The following is a 20,710-nucleotide window of genomic DNA, read 5'->3' on the forward strand; positions in this document are numbered from 1 at the left end:
TTCAACGTTATTTTAAAATTAGTAAGAATAGGTTCTTTCCATAGGGTGTTAGAAACAAAGGTCATAAGTCTCTGAAATTCAACGGAACTCCTATTTGATTTTAGGAGACTTCCAAGTGTTAAGTGCTTATCTAAGTCCAAGATAAGAAGCATAAGGATACCAGGGAAAATCAAGTTTAAATATATATGTATTTTAACAACTTTCTTATAAACCCAATTTTTATATATAAACTTTTCGTTAAAAAATCAAAGATACAACGGAAATTCAGAAAGAACACATTTAACCTCACCAGACATTAAGATATGCTTTTATCTTCTGAAAAGCATGCCACCCACCCATTCCTCCTTGTATCCTAGAATGTGTCTGTATAGCCACATGTTTTCAGGTTCCAGGAGGATTAGCTGGTGGTCCCTCATAAGCTTCAGAGAATGAGAGAGACAAAGACTGAGCTTAGAAAAGATGCAGACCCAGAGAGGGATGGGGAGATGCAGAACAGGGATCCCACTCAGGAGAGTCACAGCCTCCAGAGTCCCTCCCTGCCATAGTCTCCTTTCTGTTGTCACCTTGAGTGAGGCAGGTCCTTACCTGGTGCAGACCCGGGAGATGGGAGAGGAAGAACACTGGGACTTCATACCTAGAACCTTCAACCTCACGACAAACCTCTTCTGGGGGCCAAATGACTCAGGACAGCAGAGCTCAAGGCAGGGCCAGAAAGTACAGTTGGGGCCACAGAGGCGGGTCCGGTTCAGCGGCAGGATGGTGTCATCATCACAACAGTGTTTCAAGGGGTTGTACACCTGGTTCCCACACTTGGGTGCTCGTTGGATCAGCCACAGCCCAGAGTTGATGTGGGCCCCTGGACAGAAATTGTTAGTGCATTCATAGAGGACCACGTACGAACATTACCCCCCAAATCTGGAGCCTTCTATGAACCACAGTCCTAGTTCCCAAGGGCAGCCTCATCCCTCTTCATTCTTACCCATCCTGCACTCACCTGTGCCTGCCTTTGAGCACTGGAGGAGGAGGAAGACTGATATGCAGACAGGAGCTGGAAGACAAGAAAAGGGTTGAGGATGAGTCTGGGAGTGTGGATCTCAGGGAGGGCAGGCCCATGTGGGGACGGCTTAGTTCCAGATTTGCTCTGAAGGTTTGGGTTTGGGGTCATCTCTGCATAGGGTCTAGTTCCTGACACAGGTTCAGACAGCTGAGCCTGAGCAGCGTGGACCCTTCAAAGGGGAGAGAATTCAGGGAAAAGTCTTGGAACCAGAGTTTAGGATTCTACAAATGCAGTGAGGTTTCCCAGTTGGGAGAAGGGCAAAGTAGGTGTTAAAGATATCAGGAAGGTGATTAGGAAGAAGAAAAGAAGCTGAGGCTAGATTGATAAGGAGAGGATTTGGGTGCAGGGTTGCTTTGAGGATGTGATTAGGCTTGAATACATCTTAAAATTGGAGCTCGCTTGTGCTTTAGCTTCCGGGCACCATGAGTGTGAATGAAGTGAAGACATGAAGGAAATGTGGAAAAATATGGGACATGAAGGTGTTTTACAGGTGCAGTCACATGACTATAATATAGGGAAAAACATATATTATCTAAAATGATAAAAAGCATTTGACAATATATGCATTCTCATAATTTTTTTAAAAGAGCAAACTATTAATAGAAGAGACTTCGTTAGCCCAATAAAGGGTATCCAGGCCCTGGCCGGTTGGCTCAGCGGTAGAGCGTCGGCCTAGCGTGTGGAGGACCCGGGTTCGATTCCTGGCCAGGGCACACAGGAGAAGTGCCCATTTGCTTCTCAACCCCTCCGCCGCGCTTTCCTCTCTCTCTCTTCCCCTCCCGCAGCCAAGGCTCCATTGGAGCAAAGATGGCCTGGGCGCTGGGGATGGCTCTGTGGCCTCTGCCTCAGGCGCTAGAGTGGCTCTGGTCGCAACATGGCGACGCCCAGGATGGGCAGAGCATCGCCCCCTGGTGAGCAGAGCGTCGCCCCATGGTGGGCGTGCCGGGTGGATCCCGGTCGGGCACATGCGGGAGTCTGTCTGACTGTCTCTCCCTGTTTCCAGCTTCAGAAAAATGGAAAAAAATAAATAAATAAAGGGTATCCACAAGGACACCCACAGCTTATCATACTTAATGGTGAAAGACTGAGTGCTCTTTCCTTAACATCAGGAACAGGACAGCACACTCACTCTTACCACTCTGTTCAACATAGCACTGGAAGTGTAAGCCAGAGAAATTAGACCAGAAAAAAATAAAAGGCATTCAGATTGGAAAAGAAGTAAAACTATTTCTATTAACAAATGACATGATCTTGTCAAATGCTATTGAGATTTTTTTTTAAATGCACCTTTTATTTATTTATTTATTTAATTTTTTACAGAGACAGAGAGTGAGTCAGAGAGAGGGATAGACAGGGACAGACAGGAACGGAGAGAGATGAGAAGCATCAATCATTAGGTTTTCATTGCGCGCTGCTATACCTTAGTTATTCATTGATTGCTTTCTCATATGTGCCTTGACCGCGGGCCTTCAGCAGACCAAGTAGCCCCTTGCTGGAGCCAGCGACCTTGGGTTCAAGCTGGTGGGCTTTTGATGAGCCCGTGCTCAAGCTGGCAACCTCGGGGTCTCAAACCTGGGTCCTCTGCATCCCAGTCTGACGCTCTATCCACTGCGCCACCACCTGGTCAGATGCTATTGAGATGTTTACCTGAAACTTATGTGTTCTTATGGACCAATGTTACCCCATTAAATTTAATTCTAAATTAGTAAGTAAATAAATAAAATATATTGTAAGGAAGCTACCGAGACCCTATAGAACTAACTGACAAAGTCAGCAATCTTGCAAGATACAAGATCAACATATAAAAATGAATTCTATACATGAACAAGAGCCACCTAAAAATGAAATTTGAAGAATAATTCTATTTGCAATAGGACAAAAAATAAAATACTCATGAATAAATTTAACAAAAGAAGTGCAAAGTTTGTGCAATAAAAACAATAAAACATTGTTGAAAGAAATTGAAGAGGATATATAAATAAATTGAAATACTTTCATGTTCATAAATTGGAAGACTGCAAAATTAACAGGCTGATCTTAAAATCTATATTGAAAAGCAAGGAACCCAAAATAGCCAAAACAATCTTGAAAGAGAAAAACAAAATTGTTGAAATGACACTCCATGATTTTAAAGCACAATGCAAAGATACAGTAGTCAAGACTCTGTGGCACTGACATTCAGTATATATATCCATATATTTAGTATATATACCCACATTTTTATATAGATCAGTGGATAGAATTAAGAGTCCATAAATAAACCCTTATATTTATGGTTAATTATATTTCAACAAAAGTGCAGATGAAATTAAATGAGGGAAAGAATGGTCTTTTCAACAAATGGTGCTGGGGAAACAGAAACAAGGAAGAGAAATGCAGAAGGAGAGAAAAATCCTTCTCTCGATATACAAAGATTAGCTCAGAATTTGTCATAGACCTAAATATAAGAGTTAAAGCTATAAAACTCTTAGCAGAGAACAATGAAATAAGTCTTAATGATAATGGTTTAGGAATTGTTTTCTTAGCTATCACATCAAAAGCACAAGAAACAAAGAAAAATATCCCTTACAAAATTAAAAACCTATGCATTGCAAACAATAATATCAAGGAAGTGGAAAAACAATCTACCTAGTGGAAGAAAATATTTTCAGCCTGACCAAGTGATGGCGCAGTTGATAGAGCATCTGACTGGGACACAGAGAGCCCAGGTTCAAGGCCCCGAGGTTGCCAGCTTGAGCACGGGCTCATCTGGTTTGAGCAAGGTTCACCAGCTTGGACCCAAGGTCGCTGGCTTGAGCAAGGGGTCACTCAGTCTGCTGTAGCCCCATGGTCTAGGCACATTTGAGAAAGCAATCAATGAACAACTAAGGTGCTGCAACAAAGAATTGATGCTTCTCATCTCTCTCCCTTCCTGTCTGTCTGTCCCTATCTGTCCCTCTCTCTGTCTCTCTGTCTCTGTCACACACAAAAAATTATTTTTTCAAATCATGCATATGATAATGGATGAGTATCCAGAATATATTTCAGAACTCTTAAATCTCAATAACAAAAAGAGAAATAATTCAATTTAACAGTATCTAAATAGAATTTTTTTCAAAAAGGATATACAAAAGGCCAATAAGCACATGGAAAAAAGTTCGACATCAATTCATCAAGAGAATGCAAATTACAGCTACAATAAGATATCATTTCACACTCAGTAGGATGTCTAATGGAAAATAAAAGAGTTAGAGAGGATGCAAGACATTTGAATCTTCCAACATTGCTGAGAGGAATGTAAAATGTTTAGAGACTTGAAATAGCTTGGCAGTTTCTCAAAGAGGTAAACAGAGGATTATCATTTGACTCAGCAATTTCGCTCCTAAGTACATACCCAAAAGAACTGAGAACAAGTACTAAAATAAATATATACTATACATACATTTAATGACAGCATTATTTAAAATAGCCAAAAGACAAGAAGAGCCCATTTGTTCATTAAGAGATGAATAGATAAACAAGTTGTGATATATACATACAATGGGATATTATTCAACTACAGAAAAGAATGAATGAAGTACTAGTAAATTCTACAATGTGGATCAACCTCAACAATATTACGCAAAGGTGCAAGTAACATAAAAGATGACATGTGGTATGATTGATTCCATTTATCTGATGAATCAGTAATAGGTAAATCCAAGACAGAATGCAGATTGGTGGTTGCCAGGGGCTGGGGATAGGAGAAAATGGGAAGCAACTGCTAAATGGGTATGGGGTGGACTCTGGCTGGATTCCTAACTTAGATAAAAAGCAATTCTGAAATATAACTGCTTGAGCTTCCACTGGAGAAAGAGAAAAGATGGGAGGGGAGGTAAGTAAAAAGATAAAGAAGACAAATGAAATGTAGTTCCCCAAAAGGAAGTGTTATGAGCACAGCAGGCAGTGCTCACCCGGATGGAACATAGATGACAGAACTCCATGCATTGCTCCTTCCTCCCTGAGCCTGCACTGGAATAGGGCCTTAACTTGGGCATAGACCCTGGTGCAGTGGGGCTTCATGTCCTGGACCTTCAGCCTCCCAACAGCCTGCTCTGAGAGCTCAAGGACTTGGGGAAACAATGCTTGAGGCAGGTGCAGTTGTAACCACAGAGTTGGGACTCAGTAAAGGGAAGGATGTCCCCCTCACCACAACCTGACTCCAAGGGTCAGTAGGGGTCGCTATACCTGAACACCAGTTGGCACATCCACAGTCCAGTATCTGGTGAAGTCAGAGCTGGATGACACTGCAAAGATCAGTCTAGGACTTTCTGGAGCTCCCTTTCCTATTCCATGTTGTCTACTCCCTCTTCCCTGCACTTGTTCTCACAGGTAAGTCCTTCTGAGTGAGAGCACAGGAGTGCACCTGAAACCTGCATGGTTTTGTGAAGCAATGTCATCCCAGTAAATTCAGTAAGACATAAGGAAGACTGCAGTAAAGAAGCAGAAGGGAAAATGAGACAATGTTGAGAGTATAACATCTGGTCATGATCAAGGTATGGAAGATGATGTTGTTAAGCCTCTTTCATTACTGGGACCAGCTCAGAGATTGACTCGGGGGTCAGGAGACTGGACTAAACAGGTGAGAAAATGAAGGGCAGGCTCTGGGAGGAGTAAAAACTCTAAAATTTGCAGGTCAGGAGAGAGATTGTGATAAAGTCACAGATAACATGGGGGTGATTAAGAGGTGGGAAGCCAAGAATTGAATAGGATGGAGAATTAGGTTTGAAGTTTAGAGGCACAAGAGGGGTGTGATAACACATAAGCTAGACTTATAGCTGGGGTCCCCTTACCAAAGATTCTGGCTCCATGTCTCTTGATCATGGCAGAGCAGCAGAAGGGCCAGGTCTGGGACTGTATGCTGTGCCCTGTATATTTATGTGCCTATGCTCTTCACATTACAACAGAGCACCAGAGGGAGGAGTATGATGAGTCATAGTTTCATATAAGAAAGAGAACGTCAAAAATTTAGTAAAGTATTCCTGAACTAATTTCAATTCACTTCCACATGCTCAGATATTTCCAGGACTCAGGGTATATACCACCAGGGAACCTTTCAAAGCTGTGACGTGTCTTTCTGTGAACACTGCCAAGGGGGAAACTCAGCTGTCAGACTCCTTGGTCTGTCATCCACCAAACACCAGCTCATCCTAGACTTCCCATACTTCTTGACCCTGGATTGTAAAAGGTCCCTCTTCTCCCACACAAAATCCACCTCCACACCTGCACTATCTACAATTCTTCAAAGTTATTTAGGGAAAATTATGATGTTGCAGTGTGATCTAGAAGAAGAGTAGGGGCCGCAGAAACCTTCCTAGGGAGAATAAAAGAGGAATAGGTAAACGTAGGATAGACCTCTGGAATTCATAAAATAGACTGAAAGAGCACCTTGTAGAGTCCATTGTTCAAAGAACGGCTCCGTCCATATTTCTATTATTTTATTTTCACCATCACTGTTATTGCCACAAGATAATAAGTGGGTTATTATTAGTTGTGCCCCTCTATTGTCTTCTGGCTTCCTCCCATGTCACAGTAAATAGACTGGAAGGTATAAGAGAGAAAAGTAGAGACTTGAAAACTTTGTAAAACTCATGGTTAGTGTAGGGACTCCTTTCCCTTCTCTTTAGCGTGAGTGGTGGTGCATGCATGTGAATTAGCCCTCCTCTCTTAATTTGGCAGGAGTTGGTGTGGGTTGATATTTGCGTGGCAGGTTTTCATGAAGCCTCCTCCTGCCCATGCACCTGACAAGAGTCCCAACTGTGGACACTCACCTCCCAGTGACACAGCACAGCTGCTGGAAGCACAGACCCAAAGGAACTAACTATCTTCCTGTTTCCTAAATTAATTAACTTGGCTCTTTATTCATAATTTTCTTATTTTTTACTTTGAAATTAAATTTAATGGGCTGATTCTCAGCCTACAACAAGAAATTCTTGACTGAAATAGAAAGCCCTCAATAAACTGTGCAACTGACCATGAAGGAAAATCATACAGGGCATGATTATCAGGTGATCCAGCATGAGGTGCACCTGGCTCAGACCTCACACTTTCAAAAGGGCTCACTAGTTTCCTTTGCTTAAGGGGTGACTTCTACATCACAGAGAGAGCTGACCAATGGGCCAGGTCCATCCTACAACTGGGCACTTGTCCCAGCACCATCCAACTCCCCCCTGCAGGGCACCATCAAGCCAGAATTTTGTAAACCCTTTAAACAACCCAAACTTTACAAGATATTTGTGTACTAATCACATCAATTTTAAAATGTGCGTATTTAAAATAAATCAAGATTTTGATAACTTATTTGGCCATTCTGCACTTTTCAGCACACAGCATCCTCAGAAAAGAAAAGAGGCCCTGGATGCAGCTCTTGAGGCAAACAGATCCAGTTCCCACTCGTGTTTGTGTGAACTAGACCAAATCGCAACGCACTATGAGCCTAGATCTCCTCCCTTGTAGAATACACATGTACATGACTGTCCTTCAGACAGCTGAGACTGCCTTCTGTTCTGGGCTGTTTGAGACCCTAATTAGTGTGGTTCTGGGCATTGGTCTCAGTTAGAGGGGAGCTCTTCTAATGGGGTTGATCTTTGGACAAGCTGATGCAAGCCTTCTTCTGTGTAGTACCTGGGACAGACGTGTCTGATGAGAGGGAATTGTGTGTGGTAAAAGTGATAGTGGGGTATGAGTGCTTTGGTGATTTTACTGAACACAGTTGTGTGATTAAACCAGATTATCCTGATAAGAATGCAGATACTGCCTGGCCAGGCAGTGGCACAGTGGGTAGAGCATCAAATTGAGATGCAGAGGACCCAGGTTCAATGACCCAAGGTCGCTGACTTGAGCGCAGGCTCATCCGGCTTGAGCATTGGATCACCAGCTTGAGCGCAGGGTCACTGGCTTGAATGTGGGATCATAGACCATAGAACCTTATGGTCGCTGTCTTGAGCCCAAGGTTGCTGGTTTGAGCAAGGTGTCACTGGCTCTGCTGTAGCCCCCTTTGCACCCCCCCTCAAGGCACATATGAGAAAGCAATCAATGAACAACTACGTAGCCTCAACAAAGAACTGATGCTCCTCATCTCTCTCCTTTCCCATCTGTCTGTCTTTATCTGTCCCTCTCTCTGACTTTCTCTTCCTGTCCCTGTCAAAAACAAAAATAAAAAAAGAATGCAGATACCAGCTTCTATTCAAGGGCCCAATTTGCCAACTTGCCTTAATTGCCACTTAGCTTCAGGTAATAAGCACTCTCAGTTTCAGGATCTGAACTGATAAATGGGAAAAAAATGAATAGACACTTCTCCAAAGAGGACATACAGATGGCCAATAGGCATATGAAAAAATACTCAACATCACTAATCATTAGAGAAATGCAAATTAAAACCACAGTGAGATATCACCTCACACCAGTCAGAATGGCACTCATCAAAAAACAACACAGAAAAGTGCTGGCGAGGATGTGGAGAAAAGGGAACCCTCCTACACTGCTGGTGGGAATGCAGACTGGTGCAGCCACTGTGGAAAACAGTATGGAGATTCCTCAAAAAATTGAAAATCGAGCTGCCTTTTGACCCAGCTATACTACTGTTATATATATACCCCAAGAACACCATAGCACTATTTAAAAAGAAGAAATGCACCCCCATGTTTATGGCAGCATTGTTCACAATAGCGAAGATCTGGAAACAGCCCAAGTGTCCGTCAGAGGACGAATGGATTAAAAAGCTTTGGTGTATATATATACTATGGAATAATACTCAGCCATAAGAAATGATGACATCGGATCATTTACAACAACATGGATGGACCTTGATAACATTATACAGAGTGAAATAAGTAAATCAGAAAAAACTAAGAACTATATGAACCCATGCATAGATGGGACATAAAAATGAGACTCAGAGACATGGACAAGAATGTGATAGTAACAGGGAGTGGGGTAGAGGGGTGGGAGGGGGCGAGGAAGGAGAGGGTGGGGGTGGGGGAAAGTAGGGGCACAAAGAAAACCAGATAGAAGGTGACGGAGGACGATTTGACTTTGAGTGAGGGGTATGCAGCGTAATCAAAGGTCAAAATAATCTGGAGATGTTTTCTCGGAACATATGTACCCTGATTTATCAATGTCACTGCATTTAAAATTAATAAAAATAAGATAAAAAAATAGAAGCTCACATTCAAATGAAAGTAGAGTTTCAGAAAATATTTGTTATGAAGAAAAACAACCCCATTTCATATCTTCTTTTTTTTTTTTTTTTTTGAAAGGATGAGAGATAGTGAGACAGATTCCCTCATGTGCTCCGACTGGGATCCACCGGGCAACACCCCATCTGGGGCCAATGCTCATATCAACAGAGCTGACCTCAGCGCTCAGGTCAATGCTTGAACCAATCAAGCCACTGGCTGTGAGAGGAGAAGTGGAAGAGAAGGGGAAGAGGGAGGGGAAGAAAAGCAGATGATTCTGTGTGCCCTGACTAAAAATTGAACCTGGGACGTCGACACACTGGGCCAACACTTGATTACTGAGCCAAACGGCCAGGGCCCATATCTATTTCTTTTTAAAGATTTTATTTTAATTAATTAATTTTTAGCAAGAAAGAGACAGACAGAGACAGACTGGAAGGGAGAGAGATGAGAGGCATTAACTCTTAGTTGGGGTTACTTTAGTTGTTCATTGATTGCTTTCTCATATCAAGCCAGTGACCTTGGGCTTCAAGCCAGCAACCTTTGGGCTCAAGCTAGAGACCATGGGGTCATGTCTATGATCCCATGCTCAAGCCTGCAACCCCATGCTGAAGCTGGTGAACCCACGATCAAGACAGATGAGTCTATACTCAAGCTGGAGACCTCAGGGTTTTGAACCTGGGACCTCAGCATCCTAGGTCGACATTCTATCCACTGCACCACCACCTGGTTAGGCATTGAAGATTTTATTTATTGATTTTAAAGAAAGGAGAGAGAGAGAAAGGAGGGGAGAGGAGCAGGAAGCATCAACTCATAGTAATTGCTCTTATATGTGCCTTGACCAGGCAAGCGACCAGTGACCTCAACATTCCAAGTTGATGTTTTATGTACTGTGCCACCACAGGTCAGGCCAAGTTCACATCTTTACTCTGACTTGAGCACTGATGGTGTTTTAAAAAATCCTCTCATGTGGCACATTTCCCTTTCTGCCTTATGCCAAAGTCACTTGATATACATGACTTATTTCAACTCCTCTGTTGTAGATATCTTCAGTGTACCATTTCTCATGAGGCTTTGCAATGGACACTTCCCAGAGCAGGCACTCAATTAATTATAATATTATATTGAAACTTTGAAAAGAATTATGTTATTCTGGCCCTGTGATTTCAATTTTTGAGTAAACAATAATACATACATAAGGTCAACAATTCTAACAACACACCAGTAGTCTCAGAGAAAGTTTGTATCCCCTGAAAATACCTTCTTATCAGTCAACGCTTCCCCTCTTGGCAGAAGCAATGACTGCTACAAGCATAGAAATATTAAAAACCAAACAAAACAGAATGCCCTCTAAGTGTCTCCAGGTCATACTTTATGGACCCTGCTAATTAAACTAAAGGGCCTCTGACCCTGGCTGGTTAGCTCAGTTGGTAAAACATCATCTTGAAATAAGGTTGCAGATTTGATCCCTGGTCAAGGCAGACAGGGGAAGCAACCAAAAAACACACAACTAAGTGGAACAACAATTGCACCCCTCCCACCTCCCCCTCTCTCTTCCTTCTTCTCTCTCTGTCTCTCTAAAAATCAATAAAAATTAAGTACTGGGCAGATAGCTCAGTTGGCTGGAGAGTCGTCCTGGAGAGGGAAGGTTGCCTGTTCGATTTCCCAGACAGGGATCACACAGGAGCAAATCGATGTTCCTGTCTCTCTCTGTTTCTGTCTCTCTCAAAACAATAAATAAATGAAATAAAGGGCCTCTAAGAATTTTAAGGTAATCATACCACAAAGGTATCTCCAGGTACAAACAAAGGCCTGTATTAAAGAGTCATGCAGTGTGGGTTTTGTTTAATGGGTGAGCCCCACTCATAAAATTTATAGAATATTTATATTTTGAGAAAGTTGTGCTAACAGAGCCCTGTCAGACTGGAATGAAAGTGACAGAGAATTACAAAATAAAAAGATAACCTATAGACCAACATACTATGGGCGCTACATCAGCTGGAGTTCTCCAGAGAAACAGAATCAGTGGGATCTGTTCATATCTCTCTCTCTGTCACACACACACACACACACAGCATTGACGTATCCTGCCCAGCTGTGTCCTATACTCACTCCACACATATCCAGGGTTCACATTGAGTTTTAGTATTTGCTGCCATCTTTGGAGACACTTTTTAATGAATCTGGAAATTATTGACTTGGGTGAGAGTGGAGGTCAGAACTTCGGGGATAACTGAAGCACCATGGAAGGTTACATCATTGATACCAGAATGTAGAAGAGCAAGAATCAGGAGTTGCAGGCAGCGATAGTGTCTACCTGAAACTAGAAAACCTGTGGAGGCGAGCTCTCCCCGAGGCTGGATTGTTTTCAGATCCAGCACAGCCACAGAACTGGGCTGACAGTAATTTTTCACTTGCTATTCTTCCAGCATGTTCCTTGCATCAGATTTCCTGGTCGGCCATGATGTGTTAGTGAGATCAGATAAATGACCCACAGACCTGGCCTCCTGTCACCATGAACACCAATTACATGACACAGGTGCTGGTGAGAAGGAAAGATGTTTATTCAAGTGCCAGCCCCCTGAGAAGATGGGGGGACTCTTGTCCTCAAAAACCCATCTCCCCTCTTGGTGCAGGCAGGGGTTCTTACAAGGAGGGAGAAGGAGGATGGAATGAACAGAATAGAACAAAGGAATCCAAAGGAGGGGGTTGAGAGTTCTCAGCACAATTTGCTCAGATAATATCTGATTAAAGGCCACATACTGTATTTCCCCATGTATAGACGCACATTTTCTCAAAAAATTTGGGGTCTAAAAACTGGGTGCATCTTATACAGTGGTTGTAGAAGTGTGGCATTTTAAATGCCATAGATCAGTGGTCCCCAACCCCCGGGCTACAGACCGGTACTGGTCCGTGGGCCATTTGGTACCGGTCCACAGAGAAAGAATAAATAACTTACATTATTTCCATTTTATTTATATTTAAGTCTGAACGATGTTTTATTTTTTTTAAATGACCAGATTGCCTGACCAGGCGGTGGCACAGTGGATAGAGCATCGGACTGCAATGCAGAGGACCCGGGTTCAGAACCCCAAGGTCGCCAGCTTGAGTGCGGGCTCATCTGGTTTGAGGAAAAAACCCACCAGCTTGAACCCAGGGTCGCTGGCTCCAGCAAGGGGTTACTCGGTCTGCTGAAGGCCTGCGGTCAAGGCACATGTGAGAGAGCAATCAATGAACAACTAAAGTGTTGGAACGCACAATGAAAAACTAATGATTGATACTTCTCATCTCTCTCCGTTCCTGTCTGTCTGTCCCTGTCTATCCCTCTCTCTGACTCACTCTCTCTGTAAAAAATAAATAAATAAAATTTTTTTTAAAAAATGACCAGATTCCGGCCCTGGCTGGTTGGCTCAGTGGTAGAATGTCAGCCTGGCGTGCAAAAGACCTGGGTTCCATTCCCGGCCTGGGCACGCAGGAGAGGCACCCATCTGCTTCTCTACCCCTCCCCCTCTCCTTCCTCTCTGTCTCTCTCTTCCCCTCCTGCAGCCAAGGCTCCATTGGAGCAAAGTTGGCCCGGGCCCTGAGGATGGCTCTATAACCTCTGCCTCAGGCACTAGAATGGCTCTGGTTGCAACAGAGCAATGCCCCAGATGGGCAGAGCATCGCCCCCTGGTGGGCATGCCAGGTGGATCCCGGTCGGGCGCATGCAGGAGTCTGTCTGACTGCCTCCCCATTTCCAACTTCAGAGAAATATAAAAATGACCAGATTCCCTCTGTTACATCCGTCTAAGACTCACTCTTGACGCTTGTCTCAGTCAAGCGATACATTTTTCTGTCCCACCCTAAAGGCCGGTCCATGAAAATATTTTCTGACATTAAACTGGTTCGTGGCCCAAAAAAGGTTGGGGACCACTGCCATAGATGGAACTGAGGGCGAGGTAATATATGCAGACAGTGATTCGTCATCAGACACAGATGAGGATAAGCTAATGGATGGAAATTTTGACAGTGATGAAGAATTGTATGAATTTTATGATGAATAAAACTTGGGTTCAATAACTTTATGTAATACATTTTCTTTTCAAATTTCGAGCCCCAAAATTAAGGTGCATCTTGTACATGGGGTCGTCTTATACATGGGGAAATACGGTATATTTCAGAGTTGGCATATCTAAATGTGGGAGTCTGTTCCTTTGTTACAGGAATTGAAGGTAGCAGTTAAGTTATAAATTAGAATTTGTTTTATGTAACAAGTGTCTACAGATTCCCACAGACAAGCTGCTATCTTTGGCCTTGAGTAAATGAGAATCAGAACTGCAACACCCAGCATGATGAGAGTGAGGGGAAGGGCGGGACCTGATGCTTATTCCTCCTGCTAGGATGTTCACCCTTGATGTGCATGAGTCAAAGGAAAACAGGTCTTTAACTGGAAATCAATTGGCATACAATGCTGCCAACAAGCAGCCCTAAATGATGCAATTATTCAGATGTGAAAATATCTATCCCAGTGATGGGCAATCTTCTGAGCTTGGTGTGTCAAAATTCGCCAAAAAACCGAGCATAACTCAGGTGGTGTGTCACTTCAAGAGAAAAACCATAATTTCATTATATTTATAGTTTAAATAACAAAAATGTATAATTGTAATATATAACTGTATTTAATAAACCAAAAACTAATTATTTAACTTACCTGCTTAGTGACTTCTTTGTTCATCTGTCAATTGGTTTCTTTTGTTGGTCTTGATGTTATTTAACTTGTTTGGGGTACCGTGAACTAAGATAAGTGAGGGGGAGGGGGAATTCTTTAACTAACCTGCCTATTAGTGACTTTTTTGTTGCTGAATTTCATTGGCTAAATCTTCAATTGAAGGTTGGTATTTTGTACACTTCAAGCCCAAGCAAGCACTACTAACTTCATCTGTCAATCTGTTTCTTTTGTTGGTTTTGATATTATTTAACACTGAGAATAAGGTCTCACAAAAGTATGTAGAGGGAAAAGTTGTGAGTAAAGCCATTGCTATATTTTTCAGGGTGCTAAAAGTGTCTAGTAATCGGTTTCAGGCACTCCAAATTTCCTGTTCGCAGTGGCACTCCTCTTGATTCTCCAAGCGGCACCTTTCCAGATTCTCAAGCTTTGACCTCAAGTCGACAAACACCTGAGCCCAGATGCTGTCTTGAAATTCTGCAAGTTGTATCTTATGTAAATTAAGATGGCTGCCGCTATTTCTAATGGTGGGAAACGGCACCCATAGCACAGGCCCTTGCCTCTCCCAGCCTCCCCCTTTCTTATCTCAGTCAATTAGAAATCCACAACACCCCAGAAAAGTAGATAGGCTGATGGTTGCTGTGGTTATGTGGTTGCTGGTGATGGCAATCACAAGGCCCCCAGAGATGCATCCCCCGTGGCATTCCGCTGCTCCCTGCTCCACTGGCTGGAAGTGAGGTCAAAGATCCCCTAACTGCCTAACTGGAAGTCCCAGAACTAGATGCTCTGTGCCGGAGTTCTGTTGTTTTGGCCTACAGACCTCTGGCACAGAGTGTCTACACTACGGCAAATGTTTTATCCTCGGCTACTACACCTGCTGTGCAGGAGCCAAGGATGAAACGTCCTTCTCGGCATGCAGCCGCATACTTTTCTGGTATGTGGCTGCATGTTATCGAAAATGGCACGCATGTCATAGGTTCACCATCACAGATCTATCCCATAGGACACACACACACAAATAAAACAACTCTCATAAAATTTCAGAAAACTGGCACAGAGAAAGAAAAATGGATATACAGTAGTAATAAAAGGTGGAAATTTTCATAGTAATCAGCAACTACAGATTGGACCTAATAAAAGACCCATTCTGTGTCTATGGAGCTCAGTTACTGGTATGTAAATATACACATGAATTGACCTACTGGGGCCTGATAAAATAATGTAATCGTGGAAACAGTATTACTGAAAGCCTTCCCAAAGGGCTCGCAAGGTCTAAAGAGAACTCTGGAAAGCCCCTTCATGGGCTCCAGGAGCATTTCCTTTACTCTTTGGGTTTTTTGAGATATTGTAGATGGATTTTACCCAAAGGCCACCATCTCAAGGATATAAATATGTATTTGTATTAATTTGTAAGGTCTCACACTGGATTAAGGCTCTTCTTTGCAGGAAAGCAACAATACAAACTGTAAAATAATTTACTGGGAAAAATAATTCCCATATTAGAATTCCCTCTGAGTTACACAGTGACAGAGGGAATCATTTTATTAGATATGTTATTAAATCTATTTGTGAAGCCTGACAGGGGTGGTGCAACAGATAGAGTGTTGGACAGGGACACGGAGGTCCCAGATTCGAAACCCCAAGGTCACCAGCTTGAGTGCAGGCTCATCCAGCTTGAGCACAGGGTCACTGGCTTGAGTGTGGGATCATAGACATGACCCCATGGTCGATGGCTTGAGCCCAAGGTCACTGGCTTGAGCAAGGAGTCACTGGCTCAGCTGGGCCTCCCCCATCAAGTCACATATGAGAAAGTAGTCAATGAACAACTAAGGTACTGCATCAAAGAATTGATGCTTCTCATCTCCCTCCCTTCTTGTCTGTCTGTCCCTCTCTCTGTTTCTCTCATTTTATAAAAAAGAATTTCTAATTATAGATTTCTTTATCTCTCTCTTTTCTTCTTTTTTTTGTGACAGAGGAAGAGAGAGAGAAGGAGAGAGGAAGGGTGAGAGATGAGAAGCATCAACTCATAGTTGTGTCACTTTAGTTGTTCATTGATTGTTTCTCATACATGCCTTGACAGAGGTAGGGGGGAGGGCTCAAAATGAGCCAGTGACCCCTTGCTCAAGCCAGTGACCTTGGACTTCAAGCCAGAAACCTTTGGGCTCAAGCCAGAGACCATGGAGTCATGTTGATGATCCTACACTCAAACCAGGACCCTGTGCTTAACCCAGAAGAGCCCGTGCTCATGCCAGTGACCTCAGGCTTTTGAACCTGGGACCTCAGTGTCCCAGGTTGATGCTTTATCCACTGTTCCAGGCTCTCTTCCAGTTCACTAGCAATGCAGGGCCTCATTTTCACGAAGGAAAAAACATTCTAACTAAGAAATGAACGTAGACAGGCCTGTTCCTGGAAAAGAGAGCTTTTAGCTCCCTTCCACTTCATTGCAGTCTCTCATTGTATTTTGATAGTAATGTCTGGAGCTTTTGCTATAAGACTTTGTTAAATCAATAAATATACCTGTTTAAAAATAAGCAGATATGGGATAAAATAGGATTAGAAAATGAAACTGATTTACATCCTTATACTTCTCTCCCCACTACATCTATATAGAAATTATACATTCCCCTCCTGGACTAAAAAGAAAAGTAAAATTTAAAGTCTCCTAATCTTTTGCATTTATTAGAAAATGATGCTTTAGTTATTCACTATAATGATGACACTGATTCTTTACTAGCTACCCCTCTTTTTCAATTACAGTTAACATCCAATATTATATCAGTTTTAGTTGTACAGTACAGTGGTTAGAAATTCATATAATTTAAAAACTGACGCTCCCAATAAATCTAGTACCACCTGGCACCATACAAAATTACTACAATATTATTTACTGTATTCCTTATACTGTACTTTACATCCCCATGACTATTTTTGTAACCACCAATTTGTACTTCTTATTCCCTTTACCTTTTTTTATGCAGTTCCCCAAAACTACCTTCTATCTGACAACCGTCAGTCTCCTCTCTGTATCTACAAGTCAGTTTCTGGTTTCTTGTTTATTTTTCTTTAGATTTCACATATAAGTGATTTCATATGGCATTTGTCTTTCTTTGACCCTCTTATTTCACTTTGCATAATACCCTTTATGTACATCCATGTTGTCACAAATGGTAAGATCTCATTCTGTTTTATTGCCTAGTAATAATCCACTGTGTATGCCACCTGTTCTTTACCCATGTCTATTAATAGACACTTAGCTTGTTTCCATATTTTTGCTATGGTAAATGATGTTGCAATGAACATAGGGCTGCAGATATGTTTTTCAATTAGTGTTTTGTGTTTTATCAATAAATCAACAAACAACAAGTGTCAGTGAAGATCCAGAGAAGAGAAAACCTTTACGTAATGTTGGTGGGATTGCAAATTGGTGCAGCCACTATGAAAAACAGTGTAAAGTTTCCTCAAAAAAGCAAAAACAGCCTGACCTGTGGTGGCACAGTGGATAAAGCCTTGACCTGGAATGCTGAGGTCACCGGTTTGAAACCCTGGGCTTGCCTGGTCAAGGCACATATGGGAGTTGATGCTTCCTGCTCCTCCCCACCTTCTCTCTCTCTCTCTTTCTCTCTCTCTCTCTCTCTCTCTCTCTCTCTTCCTCTCATCTCTAAAATGAATAAATAAAAATAATTTTAAAAAGCAAAAACAGCCCTGGTCAGTTGGCTCAGTGGTAGAGCATCGGCCAGGCATGTGAATGGCCCAGGTTTAAATCCCAGTCAGGGCACACAGGAGAAGCATCCATCTGCTTCTTCATCCCTCCCCCTCACCTTTCTCTCTTTCTCTCTCTCTCTTCCCCTCCCGCAACCATGACTCAATTGGTTCAAGCGCATTGGTCCCTGGCACTAAGAATGGCTCCATGGAGCCTCCACCTCAGGCACTACAAAAAATTCCATTGCAAGCATGGCCCCAGATGGGCAAAGCACCAGCCCAGGTGGATCCCGGCTGGGGCACATGCAGGAGTCTCTCTTTCTATCTCCCCTCCTCTCACTTGGAAAAGAAGAAAAAAAAGTAAAAAACTATCTTATGACCCAGCAATACCACTTCTAGGTATTTATCTGAAGAAATCCAAAACACTATTTTTTCCCACTATTAACAAAACTTTTAGGCACATATTATGAGCCAAATATTTGCTATTGAATTATTGTTGTTTCTCTTTTTATCATGTAAATGTTCTAACAAATAAAGAAAAAAGAGGCACAACAGAAATAATAGAACTCAGATTATGATAGCCTGTAGATTAGAAATGATCTAGAGAGTTTTCCTCATGAATTGTCAGACCTACGTCTGACTAAACCCCATGGGGAAACCATTCTTATAACAACAAGTTTGCCCATGCTCGTATTCCAGGTTGCCTAAAAGCCTCTTCCTCCTCATTGGTCAAAATAATAATGCTGAATACCATCTACCATAACTGCAGTTGACTTCCTAGAAATGAGTCTTCCCAGCTTCGTCGTGAGATCAGACAATGTTCAAAATGATCTTTAATGCATTCTTCAATTGATTTATGACTTAAACAGAAAATGAGAAAAAAAATGGTGCTTCAGCTTCTCTGACTTAATCAGTAACCAAGACAGAACAATGAGTTTTCTAAATTTTCTTACTAAGAAAATCAAGAGCGCCTGACCAGGTGGTGGCGCAGTGGATGGAGTGTCAGACTGTGATGCCGAGGACCCAGGTTTGAGACCCCAAGGTCGCCAGCTTCAGCGCGGGCTCATCTGGTTTGAGCAAAGGCTCACTAGCTTGGACCCAGGGTTGCTGGCTCGAGCGAGGGGTTACTCGGTCTGCTGGGGGCCCACGGTTAAGGCACATATGAGAGGGCAATCAATGAACAACTAAGGTGTCGCAATGCACACTGAAAAACTAGTGATTGATGCTTCTCATCTCTCTCCATTCCTGTCTGTCTGTCCCTGTCTATCCCTCTCTCTGACTCTCTCTCTGTCTCTGTAAAAAAAAAAAAAAGAAAAGAAAAAAAAATCAAGAGCATAGTCACATACACCTGCTATAGTTTCAACAATAAAGGCCAATAATTAGAGATAACAATGCCCATTCTCGCTACATCCTGATAAAAAAAAAAATCACTTCAAAAAATTTTGAAGTAATTTATACAATTGCCACCATAGTGTTATTTGTTTGTAATTTGTATTACTGTATTATTAATTTATATTATTTGTCATAATCTGTGTTTATAATACTGTGATATAATACCTTGATGTTTTTAATAGTTGATTATTTATTTGTAACACATGTACTTTAATACTGTATTTTTAATACAGTATTATAAACATCAAAATTGCTAAAAGACTAGATCTTAATTGTTCCCACCACAAAAGAAAATCACAGTTATATGAGGTGATACAGGTGATAGCCATTGCTACAGTGGCAACCATATTGCAATATATAAATGTATTAAATCAACACACTAAACACCTTAAACTTACAAAATGTTATATGTCAATTATATGTCAATAAAATCAGTCATTATCACCCTCATTTGGGGTGGAGGAGAGCTAAAAGCTCTCTTCTCCAGAAACAGGTCTGTCAGGTTCATTCTTCAGTTAAGAGTGTTTTCTCCTTCTTAAAAATGAAGCCCTATGTTGCTAGTGAACTGGGAGAGAGCCTGAAGAGGTCAACTTGGGGGAGGAACTTAGATACTAAGGAGATTGCCTTTCTGTGGGGATACAGCGCCTCCCTCTGGTAAATAAGTAAAAGAACACCAGGAAGAACTAGGTGGGGCCCTGTTGGTCTCTCAGCAACTTGAAGTTGCTTCAGAGTGTCTGCTTCTTTCCTTCCCTTGTAAGAAGTAGAGAAATGTCACAGAAATAAACAAATAAGCTAAGTTAAAATCTGAAAAAAAGATTTGAGTGCCAGAAAGAAGATTTGTGTTGAGACCTGTCTTTCGCACATTTTTTATGAGACCAACTGTTACAAAATGAATGCATAATAAAATAGAAATGTAAGAAAAAGTATCCTTGGACTGTATATACCTCACCTTGGAGTTTGCTAGCTTCTAACATTCATATACAGACTGTTATCCATACTAGAGCTAAGACTCAGAGGAAAGGAAACCCAGAGGAAGGCTTCTTAGAAGTCAGCAGCTTACCTGTGAGTGTGTAAGATTCCTCCATCATTTGACTAGGTTTTGTCAAGTGTTATAACTTGAGAGAATTGTAAAATGGGGAGTGCAGGATAAGATTCCAGAGCCCTTATTAAGATGCAAACTTTGCCTGACCAGGTGGTGGTGCAATGAATAAAGCTTTGGACTGTGACACAGAGGATCCAGGTTTGAAATTCCGAGGTCACTGGCTTAAGCATGGGCTCACCAGCTTGAGTGCAGGGTTGCTGGCTTGAGTGTGGGATCATAAACATGACCCAATGGTCGCTGGATTGAGCTCAAAGGTTACTGACTTGAGCAAGGGATCATTCAGTCTGCTGTATCCCCCTGGCCAAGGCACATATGAGAAAGTAATCAATGAACAACTAAGGAGCCACAATGAAAAATTGATGCTTCTCATCTCTCTCCCTTTCTATCTGTCTGTCCCTATCTGTCTCTGTCACACACACAAACAAAAAAAAAAATGCAAGCTTTGTTAACACTAAAACAATGAAAAGGCTGAAGCTGCTTGTCACTCAAGGAGTGGTATGAATTGATGAAAGAGGAGATAAGAAAGGTACTTCCTTTCGTCAATACCATCCAGCCAAAGG

At 42.1% G+C, this 20,710-nt stretch overlaps 1 protein-coding gene across 1 annotated transcript; it reads right to left on the reverse strand.

Annotated features, from left to right (window-relative positions):
• Positions 1-581: 581 nt before the first annotated feature.
• Positions 582-20,133, reverse strand: LOC136330193 (insulin growth factor-like family member 3). Its single transcript, XM_066266687.1, has 3 exons — positions 20,109-20,133; positions 995-1,048; positions 582-856 (listed from the first exon to the last, which is right to left on the reverse strand). The coding sequence occupies exons 1-3, from the start codon at positions 20,131-20,133 to the stop codon at positions 582-584; spliced, it is 354 nt and encodes a 117-aa protein (XP_066122784.1).
• Between the last annotated feature and the right edge of the window lie 577 nt (positions 20,134-20,710).

The sequence above is a fragment of the Saccopteryx bilineata genome, chromosome 3 (genome assembly GCF_036850765.1).
Source record: "Saccopteryx bilineata isolate mSacBil1 chromosome 3, mSacBil1_pri_phased_curated, whole genome shotgun sequence".
In the NCBI taxonomy this organism is placed as follows: domain Eukaryota; kingdom Metazoa; phylum Chordata; class Mammalia; order Chiroptera; family Emballonuridae; genus Saccopteryx; species Saccopteryx bilineata.

What these genes read in the sequence shown, in the direction of transcription:
- LOC136330193 (XM_066266687.1), bottom strand. Translation starts at nt 20,133, where the DNA reads ATGGAGGAATCTTACACACTCACAG. An exon ending in GGAATCTTACACACTCACAG is followed by an intron (nt 1,049 to 20,108) that starts GTAAGCTGCTGA and finishes CTTGTCTTCCAG; the next exon opens with CTCCTGTCTGCATATCAGTC. An exon ending in GTGCTCAAAGGCAGGCACAG is followed by an intron (nt 857 to 994) that starts GTGAGTGCAGGA and finishes ATTTCTGTCCAG; the next exon opens with GGGCCCACATCAACTCTGGG.